This window comes from Papio anubis, chromosome 12 (assembly GCF_008728515.1).
Source record: "Papio anubis isolate 15944 chromosome 12, Panubis1.0, whole genome shotgun sequence".
NCBI lineage: Eukaryota > Metazoa > Chordata > Mammalia > Primates > Cercopithecidae > Papio > Papio anubis.
In genome coordinates this window covers 26722848-26742555 of record NC_044987.1, presented here as the reverse complement: position 1 = coordinate 26742555, position 19708 = coordinate 26722848, and the positions used below count along the sequence as shown (strand labels likewise).

The 19708-nt window shown below is 38.7% G+C and overlaps 1 protein-coding gene across 3 annotated transcripts in view; it reads left to right on the top strand.

Annotated features, from left to right (window-relative positions):
* Nucleotides 1–19708, top strand: part of ELMOD1 (ELMO domain containing 1) — a 75841-nt gene that overhangs the window by 8577 nt on the left and 47556 nt on the right. For 2 of the 3 annotated variants that reach the window (XM_003910639.4, XM_003910640.5), the window contains exon 2: nt 18907–19008. In XM_003910639.4, the coding sequence (XP_003910688.1) occupies nt 18992–19008 (17 nt within the window). In that variant the 5' untranslated portion in view covers nt 18907–18991. Of the gene's footprint in view, nt 1–5014; nt 5105–18906; nt 19009–19708 lie in introns of those variants that run through there. The other variant, XM_009187201.4, reaches the window with a different exon arrangement.

The following is a 19708-nucleotide window of genomic DNA, read 5'->3' as shown; positions in this document are numbered from 1 at the left end:
TTGGCCAGAAGGAAAGACATACAAAGCTGGTATTTTCGAACTAGTGCTATGAGGACAAGTAGGAGGAGGTGGGAATACTACTGGCAAACTTAAAGGGAGGGTAGATGTAATTCCATGGCTATGCTAATTTTAAAAATTGATTTAGTACAGAGAGGAAGTGTTGAGATAAGAAAGGATACTTTTCAGGAAAATAAATACTGCATTTCATCCATTCCAAGAGAAAATTTTTTTCCTTCAGTTTAACATTTATGAAATTAGGAAGCATTGTTAGAGTGTGCCATGTTTTAATTGTTACTTTTTTCTGCTCAACTCGTCTACCATATTTTACTGAATCTAAGATGTCATTGACATGTACTATTATATTTTATACCTTTAAGGAAAAAGCTCAATAAATAATTATTTTTAAAATGCTTCTGCCAGGGCGGTGGCTCATACCTGTAATCCCTGCACTTTGGAAGGTTGAGGCGGGTAGATCACTTGAGGCCAGGAGTTCAAGACCCGCCTGGCCAACATGGCGAAACCCGATCTCCACTAAAAATACAAAAATTAGCCTGGTATGGTGGCATGTGCTTGTAATCCAAGCTACTCAGGAGGCTGAGGTGAGAGAATCACTTGAACCCAGGAGGCAGAGGTTGCAATGAACCGAGATTGTGCTCCTGCACTCCAGCCTGGGTGACAGAGCGAGACCTGTCTCCAAAAAAAAAAAAAAAAAGAAAAAAAAAGACTATATCCTAACAGCATACTGGGGACTCTCCAGACTAGAGGATTCAAAGAGACCGTAAGAGAACTAAGTCAGTTATGGAAATGATATGGGTTAGGTACCAAAGTTCTTTTCATTGTTGTTTCATAGTGTTCCAAAACTGTTAAAGAGTAATGGATTTACCTCTAACTTCTGTTATAAACCAATTCAGGTGCTAATTATTATAGCCTTGCTTGACTGTAAAAAAATACCTAGCATACCTGTGATGATTCTCAATTATGTGGATGGCACCTTTTTTTTGATACCTTTTTTTTAAATTTCATATACATCCAGAAATACATAGGATAGTGTGAATCCCAGTAATTAAAAATCATCAAATCATGACCAATGCTGTTTGATCTCTAACCCTACTCTATATCCATCCATATTATTTTGAAGCAAATCCCAGATACCATATGATTTCATTTATAAATACTTCAGTAAGTATCTCTAAAAGAAAATGACTTTTCAAAAATATACCCCTGGAAAAAAAATCTGTAATTTGTGGCATCTTTTTTTTTTTTTAGTAAATGCATTATTTTTTTTTACTTAATTTAAGTTTTAAGCTACTTTTGTCTTTGAAGGTTTTTTAAAAAACAGTAACAACAAATTAGGTCCACTTCAATGTCCACTGAATTCTTTTTATGAAATTTGTATGATGCTAACACGTCACATTAGCATTGTGATATTGTTCTGCAACAGTATCTCTTCTGATTTTTCATCCTGCAGCTTTCTTTTGAATATATGCTCTAGCTGAGGATTTGTGTATAAAAATATTCTTGCCATTTCCAATGCAGTGTTCAGAAAAGCCATATCTGTCCCTTAATTATTTTTGGTCCTAAACGAAGGATTCATAATACCACATCAAATGATTTGGACAATCAGTTAGCTAATGAGCATACATCACATTGAACCATGTCAACATTTGTTTACTCAAGCTCTTCCACATTCCTATTAAATATTTCCCACATATCTTCATCTAATGTCAAAACCAATACACACATCTGTAACGTGTGGCCTGATGGATACTGTGCTAGAAGTGGCTTAGGTTTTGGGAATTCCTCCACTTGTTGCAGGCAATGCTCTGGTTCCTCAAGCCTTAGTTTCTTCTTCTTCTTCTTCTTGTTTTTTAAGTGTGGTTTAAGTCAAGGTTTAATGGCACTGAATCTCAAGAGGTGACTGGTGCCTCCATCTGGGCTGAAATCATAGCCCCATGGAACCTTCTTAAAATGTAAGTTTTTGTGTATATCAAAGGAGCACTTACACATCATTTAAAACATTGTATTGCTAGAAGACTTTTAATGGAAAAACTCATTCCCTAATCCATCTCTACTCCAGATTTGTGTTTCTCAGCAATGCCATTTTAATTATTTTGACTGTTTATACTGCTGTTTCTCAGTATATTAAAAGTATCAGATCTATTGATTTTCCACTACAGAAGTGAAAATTTAACTTTCATATCTAATCCCGCTCTCTTATACACATATATTTCTCCTTTCTCAATTCTCCCAATATCACTATTTTTGATTAAATATTCAGTGTTTATTTTGACAATGTAAATTTTATTTATAGCTTGTTATATTTTTTGCACAACTTTCTGTTTTCTCAAGAATTAGTAATTCTAATTTTGTTTTTTTTTTTATTGATGTCTATTAATCTTTTTTTTTTTTTTTTTTTTTTTTTGAGACAGTCTTGTTTTGTTGCCCACGCTGGAGTGCAGTGGCGTATCTTGGCTTACTGCAACTTCTGTCACCTAAGTTCAAGCAATTCTCCTGCCTCAGCCTCCTGAGTAGCTGGGATTACAGGTGCACACCACCATGCCCAGCTAATTTTTGTATTTTTACTAGAGACGGGGTATCGCCACGTTGCCCAATCTAGTCTTGAACTCCTGGGCTCAAACGATCCACCTGCCTCGGCCTCCCAAACTGCTGGGATTACAGGTGTGAGCCATCAAGCCCAGCCTATTAATCTTATTTTCTATTAATGTTCTTGTTATCTGTTAATGCATATCCCAAATTTATCCCCAAACCAACAGAGTTGTGAATATTTTCTGCATACATTCATACATGTCAAATAATCTGTCAGTTCCAGTTTTTTTATGAAGACCTCTTTCCTTAAGCTCTAATGCACTCTGAACTGGTTGTTAAGGGCCTTACATTCACCATCATTCTAAGAAATCCTTTCACCTTTCTCCAATATGGGATTTTCTGATTCCTGGATCCAATGTCTTTCTCATTCTCCATCTTCATTTTGGTGGAATGCTTGCTTCAGAAACTTCCAGAAAAGACATACTTGAAAGATACATAGAAGGTCTTGTATGTCTGAAATTCTCTTCATTTTCTCCTCATGCTGAATATTTTGGCTCAGTGTAGAAATCTAGATTAGAAAGAATTTTTTCTTGGAATTTTTCTTTTTGCTTCTGTGTTCCTGTTGACAAATTGAATGCTCGTGAAGACTTGGTGCTTTCTATGTGAACTGTTTGTTTTTGTTCCCCCTCTGGAAACTTCTGTGTTGTGAAATTTCGTCATAATGTGCTTCAGTGAGGCTCTTTTGTTATTCAAGGAGCTGGGTACCCTGTGGGTCTTTTTGATCCGGAGACTCACGTTCTTCAGCTCTTGGAGAGTTTCCTGTATTATTTCTTTGATGATTTCTTCACCAACATTCTCGCTTTTCTTTCTCTCTAGAATATCTATTACTTGGATTTTGAATCTTTTTCTCACCATTTTTCATCTTTTTGTTAAATTCTTCTGGCAGATTCCCTCAAATTTGATAGATATTTTCAACTTTGTCTTTCATTTCACTTTTATAAAATTTCCAAGAACATTTTCTAATTCTCTTAAAGTTCCCTTTTATTGATTCCTGTTCCTATTTAATGAGTATAATATTTTTCTTTTATCTATGAAAATTATGACGTTTTAATTTTAATTTTAATAAACAATTGCATTGTTTCTTTTGCTTTCAGATTCCCTTTTTTTCCTCTTTCTTTGCTTTGGGGCTCTGTAATTCATGTCAGAAATGTCCCTTAATTGATAATCCTTGGCTATCTGTTCATATTTAAGATTGAGGCACTAAAATGCTCTCTGTGCACAGGTGGGCCTTGTTGACCATCTGTTTCACAGTAGCCCAGTTGGGGGCTAATGCTTCTTTAGGGGAGAGCTGTATGTGTCTCTGGTTAATTTCCTGAGAGATAACTCCTCTAATATCCTACCTGAGAAGTATTATGCTGGCTGCCTCTGTTCTGGGAGTTGAGTGGGAGAAGAAGGATGGCAGGGATCTCACATTTACCAGTAGATTTTCATGCAAACTCCTTGTATTTCATATGTCAACTCAATCTCATTTTCCTACATCACCAAGTTCAGAGCCTCTCTAGCTCAACCTCTTTACAAGTAAATTTCATCTCTGCTGATAGAATGGAGAAGGGTTATGCCTAATTTCAAAAGCTGGAGAAGGAGCCGTAGGTCCTAACTACTCCTATGAAAACTTTCAACCAGGCTGGGCATAGTGGCTCACGTCTGTGATCCCAACACTTTGGGAGGCCAAGGTGGGCACATCGCTTGGGCTCAGGAGTTTGAGACCAGCCTGGCCAACATGGCAAAACCACATCTCTACTAAAAATACAAAAAATAGCTGGATGTGGTGGCGCATACCTGCAGTCCCAGTTACCAGAGAGGCTGAGGCGGGAGGATCGCTTAAACCCAGGCAGTAGAGGTTGCAGTGAGCCAAGATCATGCCACTACACTCCAGCCTGGGTGATAGAGTGAGACCCTATATTTAAAAAACAAAACAAACAACAACAAAAAACCTTTCAACCAAGCCTCTATTTTGGGCTTCTTCTTACACGTCCACTTTTAGAGGAACTGGGCACCTCTAACTCCTGAACATGGCTGAGGTTCTCACTCAGGAGTTCGAGACCAGCCTGGCCAACATGGCAAAACCCTGTCTCAACTAAAAATACAAAAATTAGCTGGGCATGGTAGCACACGCCTTGTGATCCCAGTGACTCGGAGGCTGAGGCAGCAGAATCACTTGAACCTGGAAGGCAGAGGTTGCAGTGAACCAAGATTGCACCACTGCACTCCAGCCTGGGCGACAAAGTGAGACCTTGTCAAAAAAAAAAAAAAAAAGAAATAAAAATTAAAAAAAAAAAAAAAAAAAACAGTGTTAAATACATCAGCAATGATGATTGTGAGGTAGCTGGAGAACCAGGAGAACATGAGATCACAGAAGCCACAAAAAAGGCCTTTTAAGAAGCAGCTTCACATGTGTTAGAAGCTGAATGAGACAGGACAGGAAAATGGAGCTTGGAGTAGAACATAGCCTGCCTTCGACCAAGCACAAACTTACTCACCCACCCTTTGTGTTGCGGTAAGGAGTGCTAATCACTCCAGAGATGTTTATGATCTGAGCTGTCTGTGTGTCAAAAGGAAGTTGTCTTGAGCACTGTGTATGTGTGAGAAGTGTATGCATGGCTACATACACTGGAGGGATTGTGATAGGGCAAGGGAACCAGGGCTCAGAGACTGTGGAGTAAGAGCGTTGGGTGGCTCTCCAGTGAGGCTAAGAAGGATATGAGTTGCACTATCAACAAATATAACATATTCTGGAATTACTTAACCTGGCTTAACCTGAATAAAAATGTCAGAGTCAGGAAATGAGAGTCCTGTAAGTGTGATTTGCTGCAGGTCATTAGTACTCTTTGTCACCAACCGATAAATTCTTATGTAGAAGCATCACAGCCCAGAATTTGGAAGTAAGTAGGCTTCAGTCTTACTATGTTACATGGATTCTAAGATACTTTTTTCCCCCACATCACTAAAATTAGATGCATTGTAGTTTAATTAGCAGCATTTGATTTTTCGTTAAGGGCACATAAAATAATGGTGAATTCTACCATTGATGGCACTGATGAAATACCATTGGAAAGAATAAAATAATATTCACTCGGCAAACATCTGTCAAACCATGCATAATCATAGCTCTAAAGTGTGTTAAAAGCTACTTTTTGGTTTTACTTTATGAATTATTGCAGAAGCCCAGTCTAAATGGTCGAATTCCTTTAGTGAATGCTGTTACCTGATCAGGGTGAGCATTGCCTTAAGAGCAGAGTACCCTGCTTGCCTCCAAGCTGCTGGAAATGCCCCAATTTGCTTGAACTTCCCTGTCAAATGTTTCTAGATAAATGCTTTCACTATGTTCTGATTGTACGAAAGCAAAAATGTTGCCAAAAGCATTAGATTATATTGGCAAAATTATATCCATTTAATTTTCATGCAAACATAAGTTTATCATTCTTTTATCATGATTTTATTGAGAAATTTAATTTTAAAACTAAAATATAAAATTGAGAATTTGCAAAATTCAGATGATTTTGGGGGCAAAACAGATTAATATATATATTCTGAAATCTCCTTATTCTTTTTTAGCTGAGAGATGAAATTTCCTTTTTTTTTTTTTCTTTTTGAGACAGGATTTCCCTCCAGTGTCCCAGGCTGGAGTACAGTGGTGTGATCTCGACCCACTGCAGCCTTGACGTCCTGGGCTCAGGTGATTCTCCCACCTCAGCCTCCCTAGTAGCTGAGACTACAGGTGCATGCCACCATGCCTGGCTAAGTTTTTGTACTTTTAGTAGAGATGGGTATTCACCATGTTGCCCAGGCTGGTCTTGAACTCGTGACGTCAAGTGATCCACCCACCTCGGCCTTCAAAAGTGCTGGGATTATGGGCATGAGCCAGGTGCCCAGCCTTGAGAATGATTTTCATCAATCCTGCATCCTCCTACTTTGCTGCCTCCATGAAAACAGTGCATAAGATGTAGGCAACCACAGTGAAATCCTGAAAGTTACTGACTTTAAAACAGATCATAAGTACATTTGCAGGCAGCCCTGAATTCTGAGGCTGGCATGGACCTCCCTTGCTATAAATCACAAAAATTAACTCTAGGTGAGTGTTTTATTCATGAAGGGGAAAAAACCTTCTTTGTTGTCATTTTAATGAGCGTCAGCAGTGTTTTTCAGGCTAGTCACTGGAGGAGGAAAGGAAAATTCTGGAATGTGGCCTCAGGGAGATCTTTATGCATGAGCATTGTACCTCTAATATGAGATGCTGCATAGCCTGTGTGAAATGTAAATGGGTAATTTGAAAGATTTTTCATTTGTATGTGATAGTAATTTTTCATATTGCTTCTTTCTCTCATCGTGTGCATAGCTGTATAAAGTCAAAAATTGCATTTTATTCATGCTTCAAATGCTCACAAATAACCTAAGAAAATTTTATTTTTCTTTTCTTTCCTTCTCTTCTCTTCCTTTCCTTGCCCATTCCTTCTCTTCTCTCTCATTTTGTTTCACGTAGTAGAGTCTTACTGAATTATATCCTTTGAAATCTATGAGTCCCTCACCTGTCTAGGTCTTCCTTGCACAGACATAGTGCCTCTTAGGATCTGACGACATATGAAGCAAGATGCAAACTTAGCCACTATCTGAATTTGCTAATTCAGACTTAAGTGAATCTGATACTTGGCCCATCTGATTTCAGAAGACTGACCCCTTGTGTTTGTGGGTTGGCTCAGTGAGAACCCAGCCCTCACATGGCAGGTGGCTTACCATCTACTCATCTACAGACCATCTGTGCTCCTGCCTGATGTTCCCTCAGAGACGTGCTTCTGCTAGGAGGGCAGGCTTGTTTTGGAGAACTTTCTCTGATTTCTTGAAAACCATCCACAGGCATGCATACGTGCAGAACATAATAAAGAAGTCATGGGAGCCATGACAGGAATTAATTACATCTTAAAACTACATTGGCAGCAGGGTGCGGTGGCTCACGCTTGTAATCCCAGCATTTTGGGAGGCCAAAGTAGGTGGATCGTTTGAGGTCAGGAGTTCGCGATCAGCCTGGCCAGCATGGTGAAACCCCATCTCTGCTAAAAATACAAAAATTAGCCGGGTGTGGTGGCATGTGCCTGTAATCCCAGCTGCTCAGGAGACTGAGGCAGAAAAATTGCTTGATCCTAGGAGGCGGAGATTGCACCGCTGCACACCAGCCTGGGCGTTAAAGCAAGACGCTGTCTCAAAAAAACAACAACAAAAAAACCTACATTGGCTCAGTTATCTGTTAGTTTTGACCTTTTTCAACTTTTTCAGTTGCCTTTCTAACAGAGTACATGTCAAGTGTCTCACCATAAAAAATGTAAAGTAATGAGATAATAGATATGTTAATTAGCTTGACTTAATCTCTCTACTTTCTATATATATATACATACTAATCATAGTGTGATACAATTATGGTTTGTCAATTAAAAATCATATAAATACAGAATAGCGTCCTTTTACCTCACCCAGATATAGCCATCACTGAAGAAGGAGTGGAAAAAGAGAAGCCTGTATCTGTTTCTGTTTGATTCCAAAATCTCCACTTGATGGGCTGATTGAGGGATGTCAGTCTTGATTTCATCAGACTCTAGAAGGGCCACATGTACATACTGTCAGACCATTCAAGAGAGAAACTAAAAATTTTCACATAGATTAAAGAGAATTTACTAGTAGTTTTTAATTGTCATTGAAACTTTCTCAATTACTTTTAGAAAAGCTTTAAAGTGACACAGTATAATAAAGAAATAGGGCAGGCCAGGTACAGTGGCTCATGCCTGTAATCCCAGCACTTTGGGAGGCTCAGGCAGGCGGATCACTTTAGCTCAGGAGTTCAAGACTAGCCTGGGCAACATTGTGAGACCCCTGTCTCTACAAAAAATACAAAAATTAGCCAGGCATGGCGACATGCACTTGTGGTCCCAGCTACTTGGGAGCCTGAGGTGGGAGGATCGCTTGAGCCTAGGGGTCTAGGCTACAGTGAGCTGCAATTGCACCACTGCACTCCAGCCTGGGCAACAGACTGAGACCCTGCCTCAAAACAAACAAACAAACAAACAAACAAACAAAAAAGATATAGGACAAATGGTATTGAACCAAACTAGCTACAGGCTTCCTTCTGATACCCAGATCAGCTTTGGATCAATCTTATTTTTAGGAGAGAAAACTATAAACATTATTATTTATGAAGCTATGGTTCTACATGTCATTGTTTTCTTTCTTCTTTCACCTGAAATGAGAATAGCCCAAGCTTTGGCAATTAATCAGTGGCAAATAATTTAGATATTGCTGATCTTGAATGTATCATTGGCAAAGTCAAATTGTGTGTGAACTCCCAGTGCCTGCCCCCCACCGGCCCAAAACCTTATTGTTAAATGGAATGTTTTTTGTTTTTGTTTTTCATTACTGCTAAAAAAAAAAAAAACAACCAAACCGAAACAAAACAACAACAACAAAAACTTTGCCTAACCTTTCTCTTTTTTATCTAAATCTAGGAGAGTGGAACATGGAACATGTTTTCATCTTCTAGTTATTACTAATTACAGTAATTGTGTTTTGAGGGTGACCCTTGTGATTTTTTTCTCCTACTGGTGTTATAGCCTGAAAAGAAAACGAGAAGAAGCAATTAGGGAAAACTAAAGGACCATAGAACTTCTGCTTTCCAATGAATTCAAGAACTCATTCAAGTTAGTTTATATCTCCTAGGTGATTTGAAATGTTTTACCAGCCACTAGATATATTTTATGTATCGTAAAAAAAAAAATAACATATTTTCACCGATAAAGGGAAAGGTGTGATATATTATGAAGACTGAAGCATGCAGAGTAGACTGAAATGAAGAAAAAAGCTGAAGACTGGAGACCGAAATCACCACATAAATTACAGTGTGGACCGGAAGCTTGAATTTCGTCGAATTTTCTAAACCCAAGGTTTAGAAAGCCTTGATTTACATTTTGGGTGGGGGATATTTTTACTTCTAGTTATTTCAGAATTATACTGCCAACAGTTTTTATTGCCTTGGAAATGTAGCCTCAATAAAGAATAATATAAAACTCATGTATTTTCGCTCCGTTGTATAATTTCTTCCCATAAAATTTTCTGGTTTAGAAACTTCTAGATCTGTAATATAATTTGCTCCAGGAAAGGAAAGAGGTTAGTTTTCAGTGGCAGGGTAACTGTTTTTATTTGGGAGTCCTGCAGGTAGCTCCCAGTGGAACACTGTTATTTAGATGTGTATGTACCTCCTGGCTTTGATTATCCCCAGCTTTGCAGTTTAGTTTGAAATGAATATATTATGTATTCTCTTCATTCTCATGTCAGTCCAGAAGTTTACCTTTGGTTTCCAGAGGCCGCACAGGAAAGTGATTAATAGCACTACCTTGGGAGGCAAGCTGAAAGGGTTTGAATCTGCGCCACATCCTAGCTGTGTGACCTTGGAAGTTTCCTTACCCTCTCTGTGTTTCAATTTCTTCAGCTGCAAAATGGAGATAATTGTTATTATTCACTTCATAAGATGACAGTTAAGATTAAGTGAGTTAATATGAGTAAAGCTTATAGCATATTGCCTGACACATAATAAGCACTTTGTGAATATTAGCTATTATTATTAATTTTACAAAACTTTAAGCTAAGACGTAATTTTTAAAATTAAATTTTGTTTGTAAATGTGCTCTCCACAACTTTTTATTAAACTGGGGTAATCTCAAATTAGGAAGATTATAAAAATGAAATAGTATTTACTTTGTAGATTACCTTTTATTTATGTATAAACAGTATGAGTCCACAAGTCTTTTGGTTGTTACAGGGGCTAAACTTAGAATGTGAAGGGCTACACAGAAAGTAACTTTCTTTGTCTCATGTAGGGATTTCAAGATTTTAAAGAAAGGAGTTCCGTCCCTTCTAGTTGAGTCTCTAATTCATTCCCTGGGGTGCTTAATAGAGAGATCGACCTCTAAGAGTTAGGGTTACCCCGTAGCACTTTACAAAGAGCCTCAGGGGGCTTCTTGCTCAAAGGAAGCAAGGCAGGTTTCTTGATGCCAGGTGAGAGGATGAGCTTTCAGAAGTAGGAGACCACACTCATTACTGCCCCTTTTCTCCCAGCTGGAAAAAAAAAAAAAAAAAAAAAGACAAGAGGCAGATAACCTCATAGCATAGCACTGAAGTATCAACTGCTCTCTCGGGGCGTTTGATATGAAAAGCACAATCATTTGATCCTTCCCTTTGGATGAGTTCAGGGCAATGTCCGTGTACACACTGAGAGAAATTACTACAGATCAGGGGAACACGTTAGTGAACCCAGGATTATAATCATATTCTTTATTTTAGTTAAAAATAAATCTACAGATTTGTTTTCTTCCAGTTGGGAGATTTTCAGTTTGTTTTATTAGTACTGTGATTGAATAATGCTGGTTAAAAAAAGTACTTTTCTAAAAGAGTGCAAAGTTCATTTTGACAAGTATATATTAAGCAAGCAGTGTGTCAGGCAATATACCCATCCACGGGTGTCCTAGAAAAGCATACAGTCCAGAGCGGAAAGAGACATGAAACAGATCATTTTGGAACAATATTAGTGATTTATTAGTAACACAGAGCAGGTAATTCTAATGTCCCCCTCCGGTGAAAAACACCTCTAGAGAGGAAGTCTTTGGGAAGGTATAGCACAGAGAGTGATTTTTATGTTCATCCTGATTTTTGTGAAACAGATGGCATTAAAGTGTCTGTATGAACAAAAAGGGTGAATTTTTCTATATGTAACTAATAACTGAGTAAAGCTGAATTAAACAAACAAAAACGTCAATATCTGGGCCAGGCCTGGTGGTGAAGTGATCTCAGTACTTTGGGAGGCCAAGGTGGGCAGATCACTTGAGTCCAGGAGTTTGAGACCAGCCTGGCTAACATGTCAAAACCCCGTCTGTACTAAAAATACAAAAATTAGCTGTATGTGGTGGTGTATGCCTGTAATCCAAGCTACTCGGGAGGCTGAGACACAAGAATTGCTTGAACCCAGGAGGTGGAGGTTGCAGTGAGCCAAGATCGGGCCACTGCACTCCAGCCTGGGTGACAGGGTAAGACCCTGTCTAAAAAAAAAAAAAAAAAAAATTAAATATCTGTATTTTTCAATTAAACAGATATAAACCAAGCTTACCAAGCTTACATGTAACTGTATTAAAGTCAATAGGCTGATGTATAAAAACACAGGAGAAGTGTATCATGGCCACCTCATTGTTAGAACTCTATGCAGATGAAGAGTGAGCTCAAATTCTCCCTATCCTGAAAGGGCTCCCTATTCCATAAATGATGCTGGGATACCCTGCTAGCCATATGCAGAAGAATGGAATTGGAACCCAACCTGTCACTATCTACAAAAATTAACTCAAGGTGGATTAAAGATTTAAATGTTAAACCTCAAACTATAAGAATCCAAAACAAAAAAACAAAAAAGAAAACCTAGGGAACACCATTCTGGATATCAGCCTTGGGAAAGAATTTATGACTAACTCTTCAAAAGCAATTGCAACAAAAAACAAAAATCGATATGTGTGACTTAATTAAACTAAAGAACTTCTACACAACAAAAGAAACTATCAACAGAGTAAACAGACAACTGACAGAATGGGAGAAGATATTCACAAACTATGCATCTGACAAGGGTCTAAAACCAGACTTGATTAAAGTAAAGAACTTCTGCATGGCAAAAGAAATTATTGACAAAGTAAACAGACAACAGACAGAATGGGAGAAAATAGTCAAGAACTATGCATCTGACAAGGGTCTAAACCCAGAGTCTATAAGGCACTTGAACAATTCAACATCCAAAAACCAAAGCACCTCATTAAAAAGTGGGCAAGGCCAGGAGCAGTGGCTCATGCCTGTAATCCCAGCACTTTGGGAGGCCGAGGCGGGCAGACCACAAGGTCAGGAGATCGAGACCATCCTGGCTAAACAGTGAAACCCCATCTCTACTAAAAATATTTTTAAAAAAATAGCCAGGCGTGGTGGCAGGCACCTGTAGTCCCAGCTACTTGGGAGGCTTAGGCCGGAGAATGATGCAAACCCAGGAGGCGGAGCTTGCAGTGAGCAGAGATTGAGCCGCTGCACTCCAGCCTGGGCGACGGAGCAAGATTCCATCTCAAAAAAAAAAAAAAAGAAAGAAAAAAGAAAAGTGGGCAAAAGACATGAACAGACACTTCTCAACAGAAGACATACAAGCAGCCAACAGACATGAAGAAAATGCAAATCAAAACCACAATGAGATACCATCTCACATTAGCAAGAATGGCTATTATTAAGAAGTCCAAAAACAGCAGATGCTAGCAAGGCTAGGAGAAAAGGGAATGTTATACACAGCTGGTGGGAAGGTAAATTAGTTCAGCCACTGTGGAAAGCAGTTTGGCAATATCTCAAAGACCTTAAAACGATCTACCATTTGACCCAGCAATCCCACTGTTGGGTATATATCCAAAAGAAAATAAATCATTCGACTAAAAAGACACATGCATGTGTTCATCACAGCACTGTTCACAATAACAAAGACATGGGATCAACCAAGGTGCCCATTAACAGTGAACTAGATAAAGAATATGTGTTATGTATATACCATAGAATACTACGTAGCCATAAAATGGAATGAAATCATGTCTTTGAAACAACATGGATGTAGCTGGGTGCCATTATCCTAAGCAAATTAACACACAAACAGAAAACAAAATACCAGATGTTCTCACTTATAGGTGGGAGCTAAACATTGGGTACTTATGGACATAAAGATGGCAACAATAGACAATGGGGACTACTAGAGTTGGGAGGGAGGAGGGGAGCAAAGGTTGAAAAACTATTGGCTACTATGCCCACTACCTGGGTTACAGGATCGATTGTACCTAAACCTCAGCATCACACAACATACACATGTAACAAACTTGCAAATAAACTCCCTGAATTTAAAATAAAAGCTGAAATTATTTTGAAAACATTCTCCCCATACTTAGGTCCTACTGAACCACTTGAGAAATGTTGGTTTGGCTATAGCGGAGGCTTAGTAGAAAGAAATAGATGAACTCAGTACCACTCATGGAAAAATAATAATGCGAAGGGCATTTCTTATCAGTAGTGGGCTCAGAATATCTCACACACAGCCATGATTTGCTTAACACAGATTGTCTAATTAATAGTAAATGGACCATTAACAAGTGGGTCTCCTTTAAAACAAAGCTATTTGACTTTAAAAATGAACAGTAATTTTTTGTTTTCTATATAAAACATTTAGCATAATTATTTAATGAATATCCTGTGAATAATGAGTTAAATAGCATTCGCACAGGCTTCTTCTGCCACCCAAAGCCATTTTTAGTGTTTCCTCTTTGGGGGACAGATAATGAGATCTAATTGTTATCTTTGTTTCCTGTTTGGGGGACAGACAATTAGAACTAATGGTTATTTTCCCTCCCTTCACTTTTCCCATTCAATCAGTAAGTCCAATTGATTCTACCATCTAAATATTTTTTACTTCTGTTCAATTCTCTCCCTCCCAACAGTCATCATCCCAGTTCAGGTCACATCAACTTGTGAGAATTTATTTTAACTGTTCTCCTAAGTGATTCTTCACTTGACAAAATAATCTTTTACTTTAGAGGAGAACACAATAAGAATGACAAAATAATAATACTAAATAATAAACGCTACTCACTGAATGTATATTAAATACCTGTAACTATGCTGAGCGCCTTACATGCTTTGGTTCATTTAATCCTTAGAACAATCCTACAAGCTCATTTAATTACTTACCCCATTTAATCCTAGGGAGGTCAAGCAACTTGTCTAAGGCTGCCACTTGGCTAGTGGTAGATCCCAGACCAGAACTTTGTCTCCAAAACTTGTGCTGTTAACCACCATGCACACTCCCTGCCATATTTGCCAAATTTTCTCTTAATTGTAAGGCTCTTTTACTGTATTAAACTGTGCTGCATTACTCAGCACAATGTTGGACACATAAGCATTCAAGAAGTTTTTACAAGGGATAAATTCAAGAACTATTATGTAAAGAGTGGGGAGTTGAAGTATTATTTCACTTATCTCACATCATTAAGAAATAAAATTTTTTTTAGGTAAACCAATTTTATAGCTAACTGAAATCAAGCCACTTAAGGGGACAGACTTCTTAAAAATTTAGAAAAACTATTTTTAAAATGCAATCCATTCTTTACTACCTTAGTTGCATGAGAATTCTTTTTCAATCGTATCCTAATGACAAAGAGCTTTTGTTATGAACAAGTGTCGTATATGCTACTTATTTAGTAATTCCTTCTGAACTATGGTTTTAATTACCATCTACATGCTGAGGAAGCCCAAATCTTTGTTTCCGACCTGTCTTCCTGACCTTTAGATCCATGAATCTTTACTCTACCACTTTGTCCTGAAAACTAAAAATGTTCCAGAGATCTTTTGTACACCCAAATCCCCAAATGTGCTTCTCCAAAATAGCATATCTTAATGAATAATTCTGCTGTCTATCCAGTTGCTGGCCACAAACATGGGCATAATGTTCAACTCCCCCTTTTCCTTTACCAACCATCCCCCAATCAATCAATTAACAAAGGTCCTATCAAGTCTACCTTTTAACTCTCTAATATCTTTCACACCTCTGTCTGTCCATTGCCTTAGCCATTATTACCTTTGCCTGGGTTATTGCAACAAGTTTGTAGATGGTATCCTATACCTATAATTTTAGGTATAGGATTTATTCCTCATATTACAATTTATTCTTCATATTACAATCAGAGTGTTTTGTTTTGTTTTGTTTTGAATCGGAGTCTCTGTTGCCCAGGCTGGAGTGCAATGATGCGATCTCAGGTCACTGCAACCTCCGCCTCCTGGGTTCAAGCAATTCTTCTGCCTCAGCCTCCTGAGTTGCTGGGGCTACAGGCGCACACCACCACACTCGGCTAATTTTTGTATTTTTAGTAGAGATGGGGTTTCACCATGTTGGCCAGGATGGTCTCGATCTCCTGACCTCGTGATCCACCTGCCTCGGCCTCCCAAAATGCTGGGATTACAGGCATGAACCACCATGCCTGGCCCAGAGTATTTTTTTTTTTTTTTGAGACGGAGTCTCGCTCTGTCGCCCAGGCTGGAGTCAGAGTATATTTTTTAAACTAGAGATCTGATCTCGTCACATCTCAGCTTGAACACTTTCAATAGTTCCTTATTGCTCTTGAGATAAGGTTCAAACTTCAACATTACTTACTAAGCCTTCTTGATCTGACCCTACTTGCTTTTCCGTATCTTGCCATCACTATTTTTCCCATCCCTCTCACTGAGCACCACACTAAGTCATATTGGAACTTTCTCTCTTATAGATATTGTGCATTCTTTTGCCTTTAGGGCTTTGCATGTGCTATCTGGAGAACCCCCAACCCCTACATCTAGGCTAAGCATCTCTCCTACTCACTGCCACAGCACCTATTTCCACTTGTAATACTGTATGTGAGTCCCTGTTTGTTTCTCTATGTCATCTTCTCTCCTCTCCTCCCCAAAGGTTGTTGCATCTACAGGGTAGAGCCATGCCCCTTTTGCTTACCCTATAGTATCCCTAGTTCCTCACTGTGTCTAGAGCATGGCAGGCGTTAACATGTTTTATAAACTTTTTATTTTAAAAACAGTTTTAGATTTACAGAGAAGTTACAAAGATAGTACAGAGAGTTCCCTTATACTTTCCCCTGTTGTCAGCATCTTACATTAATATGATACATTTGTCACAACTAATGGACCAATACTGATACCGTATTATTCACTAAAGTCCTTGCTTCATTCACTTTTTCTTAGTTTTTACCTGATGTCCTTTTTTCTATTCCAGGATCCAATCAGGATACCACATTACATGTAATAGTCATAGCTCCTTTGGCCTGCACCTCTTGGCTGTGACAGTTTCTCAGACTTTCCTTGTTTTTTAAGCTTTTGAGAGTTTTGAGGGGTACTGATTAGATATTTTGTGGCATGCCCTTGAATTGGGGTTTGTTGAATATTCTTCTCATGATTAGACTGGGGTTATAGGTTTTGGGGGGGTAAAGTGCCATTTTCATTATATCAGGTCAAGGTTACATGCTATCAACATGACTTATCACTGGTGATCTTAGCCTTGATCACCTGGCTGAGGCAGTGTTTGTCAGGTTTTTCTTTTCTTTCTTTCCTTTTTTTTTTTTTTTTTTTTTTTTGAGACAGAGTCTTCCTTTGTCACCAAGGCTGGAGTGCAGTGGCGCCGCCATCTTGGCTCACTGCAACCTCCGCCTCCCAGGTTCAAGCAATTCTCCTGCCTCAGCCTCCCAAGTAGCTGGGATTACAGGTGCCCACCACCACACCTGGCTAATTTTTGTATTTTTAGTAGAGATGGGGTTTCACCATGTTGACCAGGCTGGTCTCAAACTGCTGGCCTCAAGTGATCTGCCTGCTTCCACCTTCCAAAGTGCTGAGATTACAGGCATGAGCCACTGCTCCCAGCCCTACTGTAGTTACTCTTTTTTCCCCTTTCCACACTGTATTCAGAAAACCATATGTCCAGTTTATATTTAAGGGATAGGGAGGTTTTTTGTTTTGTTTTTGAGACAGAGTCTCACTCCTTCACCCAGACTGGAGTGCAGTGGCACATCTCGAGTCACTGTAAACTCCACCTCCCAGTTCAAGTGATTCATCTGCCTCAGCCTCCTGAGTAACTGGGACTACAGGCACGCACTACCACACCCAGCTAATTTTTGTATTTTTAGTAGAGATGAGGTTTCTCCATGTTGGCCAGGCTGGTCTCGAACTCCTAACCTCAAGTGATCTGCCCGTCTGTTTCCCAAAGTGCTGGGATTACAGGCGTGAGCCAGGGCACCTGGCCTGCTCAACCTACTTGAGGGCAGAGTAGCTACATCAATTATTTGACCACTGGGAGTTCTTTCAGTTGGCTGCTGTGTGTATTTGACACACATCTATTTTGTTTACCTTGAGCACTTCTTGACTATCTTGTGCTGCAAGATGCTTCGGGTTCACCTTGCCCTGACCCAGCTTTAGAATCAACCATTTCCCTAACGTCCCCTAGATGCTTTTATTGTTGAATATATTAGAAACTATGATCTGAGTGTTGGTGGGAACTAACCAAATTAAATTAAAATTTGGATTCATTTATAAAAGCCACAAAAGTCCAAAGGATAATATATGTTCCCACCACTCAAAATGAATAAACGTTATTTTTCCTTTTATTTCTCCTCAGATATATTTTAAGAAATAAAACACACAAAGTTAAGAAGATCATTTTTCTCCTTCCAATCCTAAACCCCACCTCTCTTCCCAAAAGCAACCACAGTCTTAAATTGGTGTATAGACAGTTTTTTCAAGCATGTATGGAATATTTACAGAAATAAATGTGTTAAATAAGAGACCAGCTTTTATTCGAGCTAAGTATGAGTTCCCACACTCTGGGCTGTTCTAGTTGGCAATGTGTCTCTGCCTGCAGCTCTTTTTCGAATGTAGATTCGTTTCCTTGCATTGCTGTTGCAGTGGATGTTCCATTTGTCTTTTTTCTCATGAGATAACTTCTCTCCACTTGCAGACACTCTCTCTTCTATAGTCTGTTTTATCCCCTCTTATCCTAACTTGCTTTGTAGGCTGCTCCTAGTGTCCTCCTTATCAAAAGGAAAAAGGCTGATAACCTGATATACACGTTGTGAAAGCAAATCATAAACCAAAAAGTGCCATGCAAATATCAAATCCCACTGCTCTGTTCACCGTGCCAAAAGACAACGGGGCCTGGGGCATCATTCATTTCTTTGTAATATCTTGCTCTTTAGGTTATTCTTGAGCTTGAGCTCTTTAACAGTTATCTTTTATCTTAAAATTAGTTGGTTCCAGTTATTTTTGAGTTGTACTTCTACAAAGTTGGGGCCGCCAGATTTTGGACTATTGGATATCTGGAAATCCAGATGGTTCATTTTATTGTTCTTCATTTTTATTTTTCTTATGAATACTATTCCTAAAGATATAGGAACAATACTCAAAATAAAGGAAAAGCTTAATATTGCAGAGATTACTCATGAAATTCATAATTATTCCAGCAAGTGACTTAAAATGAAAGGCTAATTGTATTAATATAATTATAAAGTGAAAGTCTATAACTGTAATCTCCATCCATTGAATTGCATTGCTCTGTGGACAGTTCCGTTGATAATGTTCTGGGTGGCTGGCATGTTACCTGCTTACCTCAGTAAGCAGAAATTTTTGCTTTGCAGCTTCCAGCCTTATTAGTAAATATACCTAATATCTAATTTCTTCCCACAGTTGACGCTTACTTTGACAAAGGCAAATTTGGAAGCAATTACTTGAGGACAGTTCGTATAGCATCTGGACAGTCAACACGGGCACCATGAAGCACTTCCTGAGGTATGTGTTTGCGGTTCCCTGGCCAGGCCCTCTGCAGTGGAGAAACCTCCTCACTGGTTAGGGTAGTATTACCAGTCATCATTTGTGATCCTGTGACCAGCTCTCCTAAGAGTCTGTGAAATAGCATTGCATTTTTGCCAAGAATAACTTGGCCACAAAATTCCTCTGCTAACTCTATGTATGTGTTGATGACAAGACAGAGCACTTGTAGATAGTGAGAGAGTGTGGGCACAAAAGCACTTGAGACAGCCCTGGTGCCCTGTCTCTGCACAATGGTACACCGCTGGCCTGAAAGGTTTAAGGAAATAGCTGTCAATGAATCACTTGATACAATTTGTGCAAAATCATTTTCTGGAAATAAGTGTCCTTTTAAATATCCTTTAATTTAGATTTTGGGTGGCTGGCCAATCCATATGGGCATTTTAAAATTTTGTGGGGGTCAAACTATATGTTCTAAGCTTCCACTCTTCTTACCTCAGTGATGTCTCTGAAATTTGTATCAATTGTTGGTTCCCTGAAGACTGTGCTGGACAGAGTTTGCCATACATTGGTATGTTTGGGGTGATCTTTTTTTAGTTTTGAAAACCATTTGGCTGGACCTAAAGTTATAATTATTTTCAAGAGTATTGACTGCCATTCAGTTGTCTATTAATGGAATTCCCAGATAAATTTTGCATAGTATTAAAATACGGCAAAATAA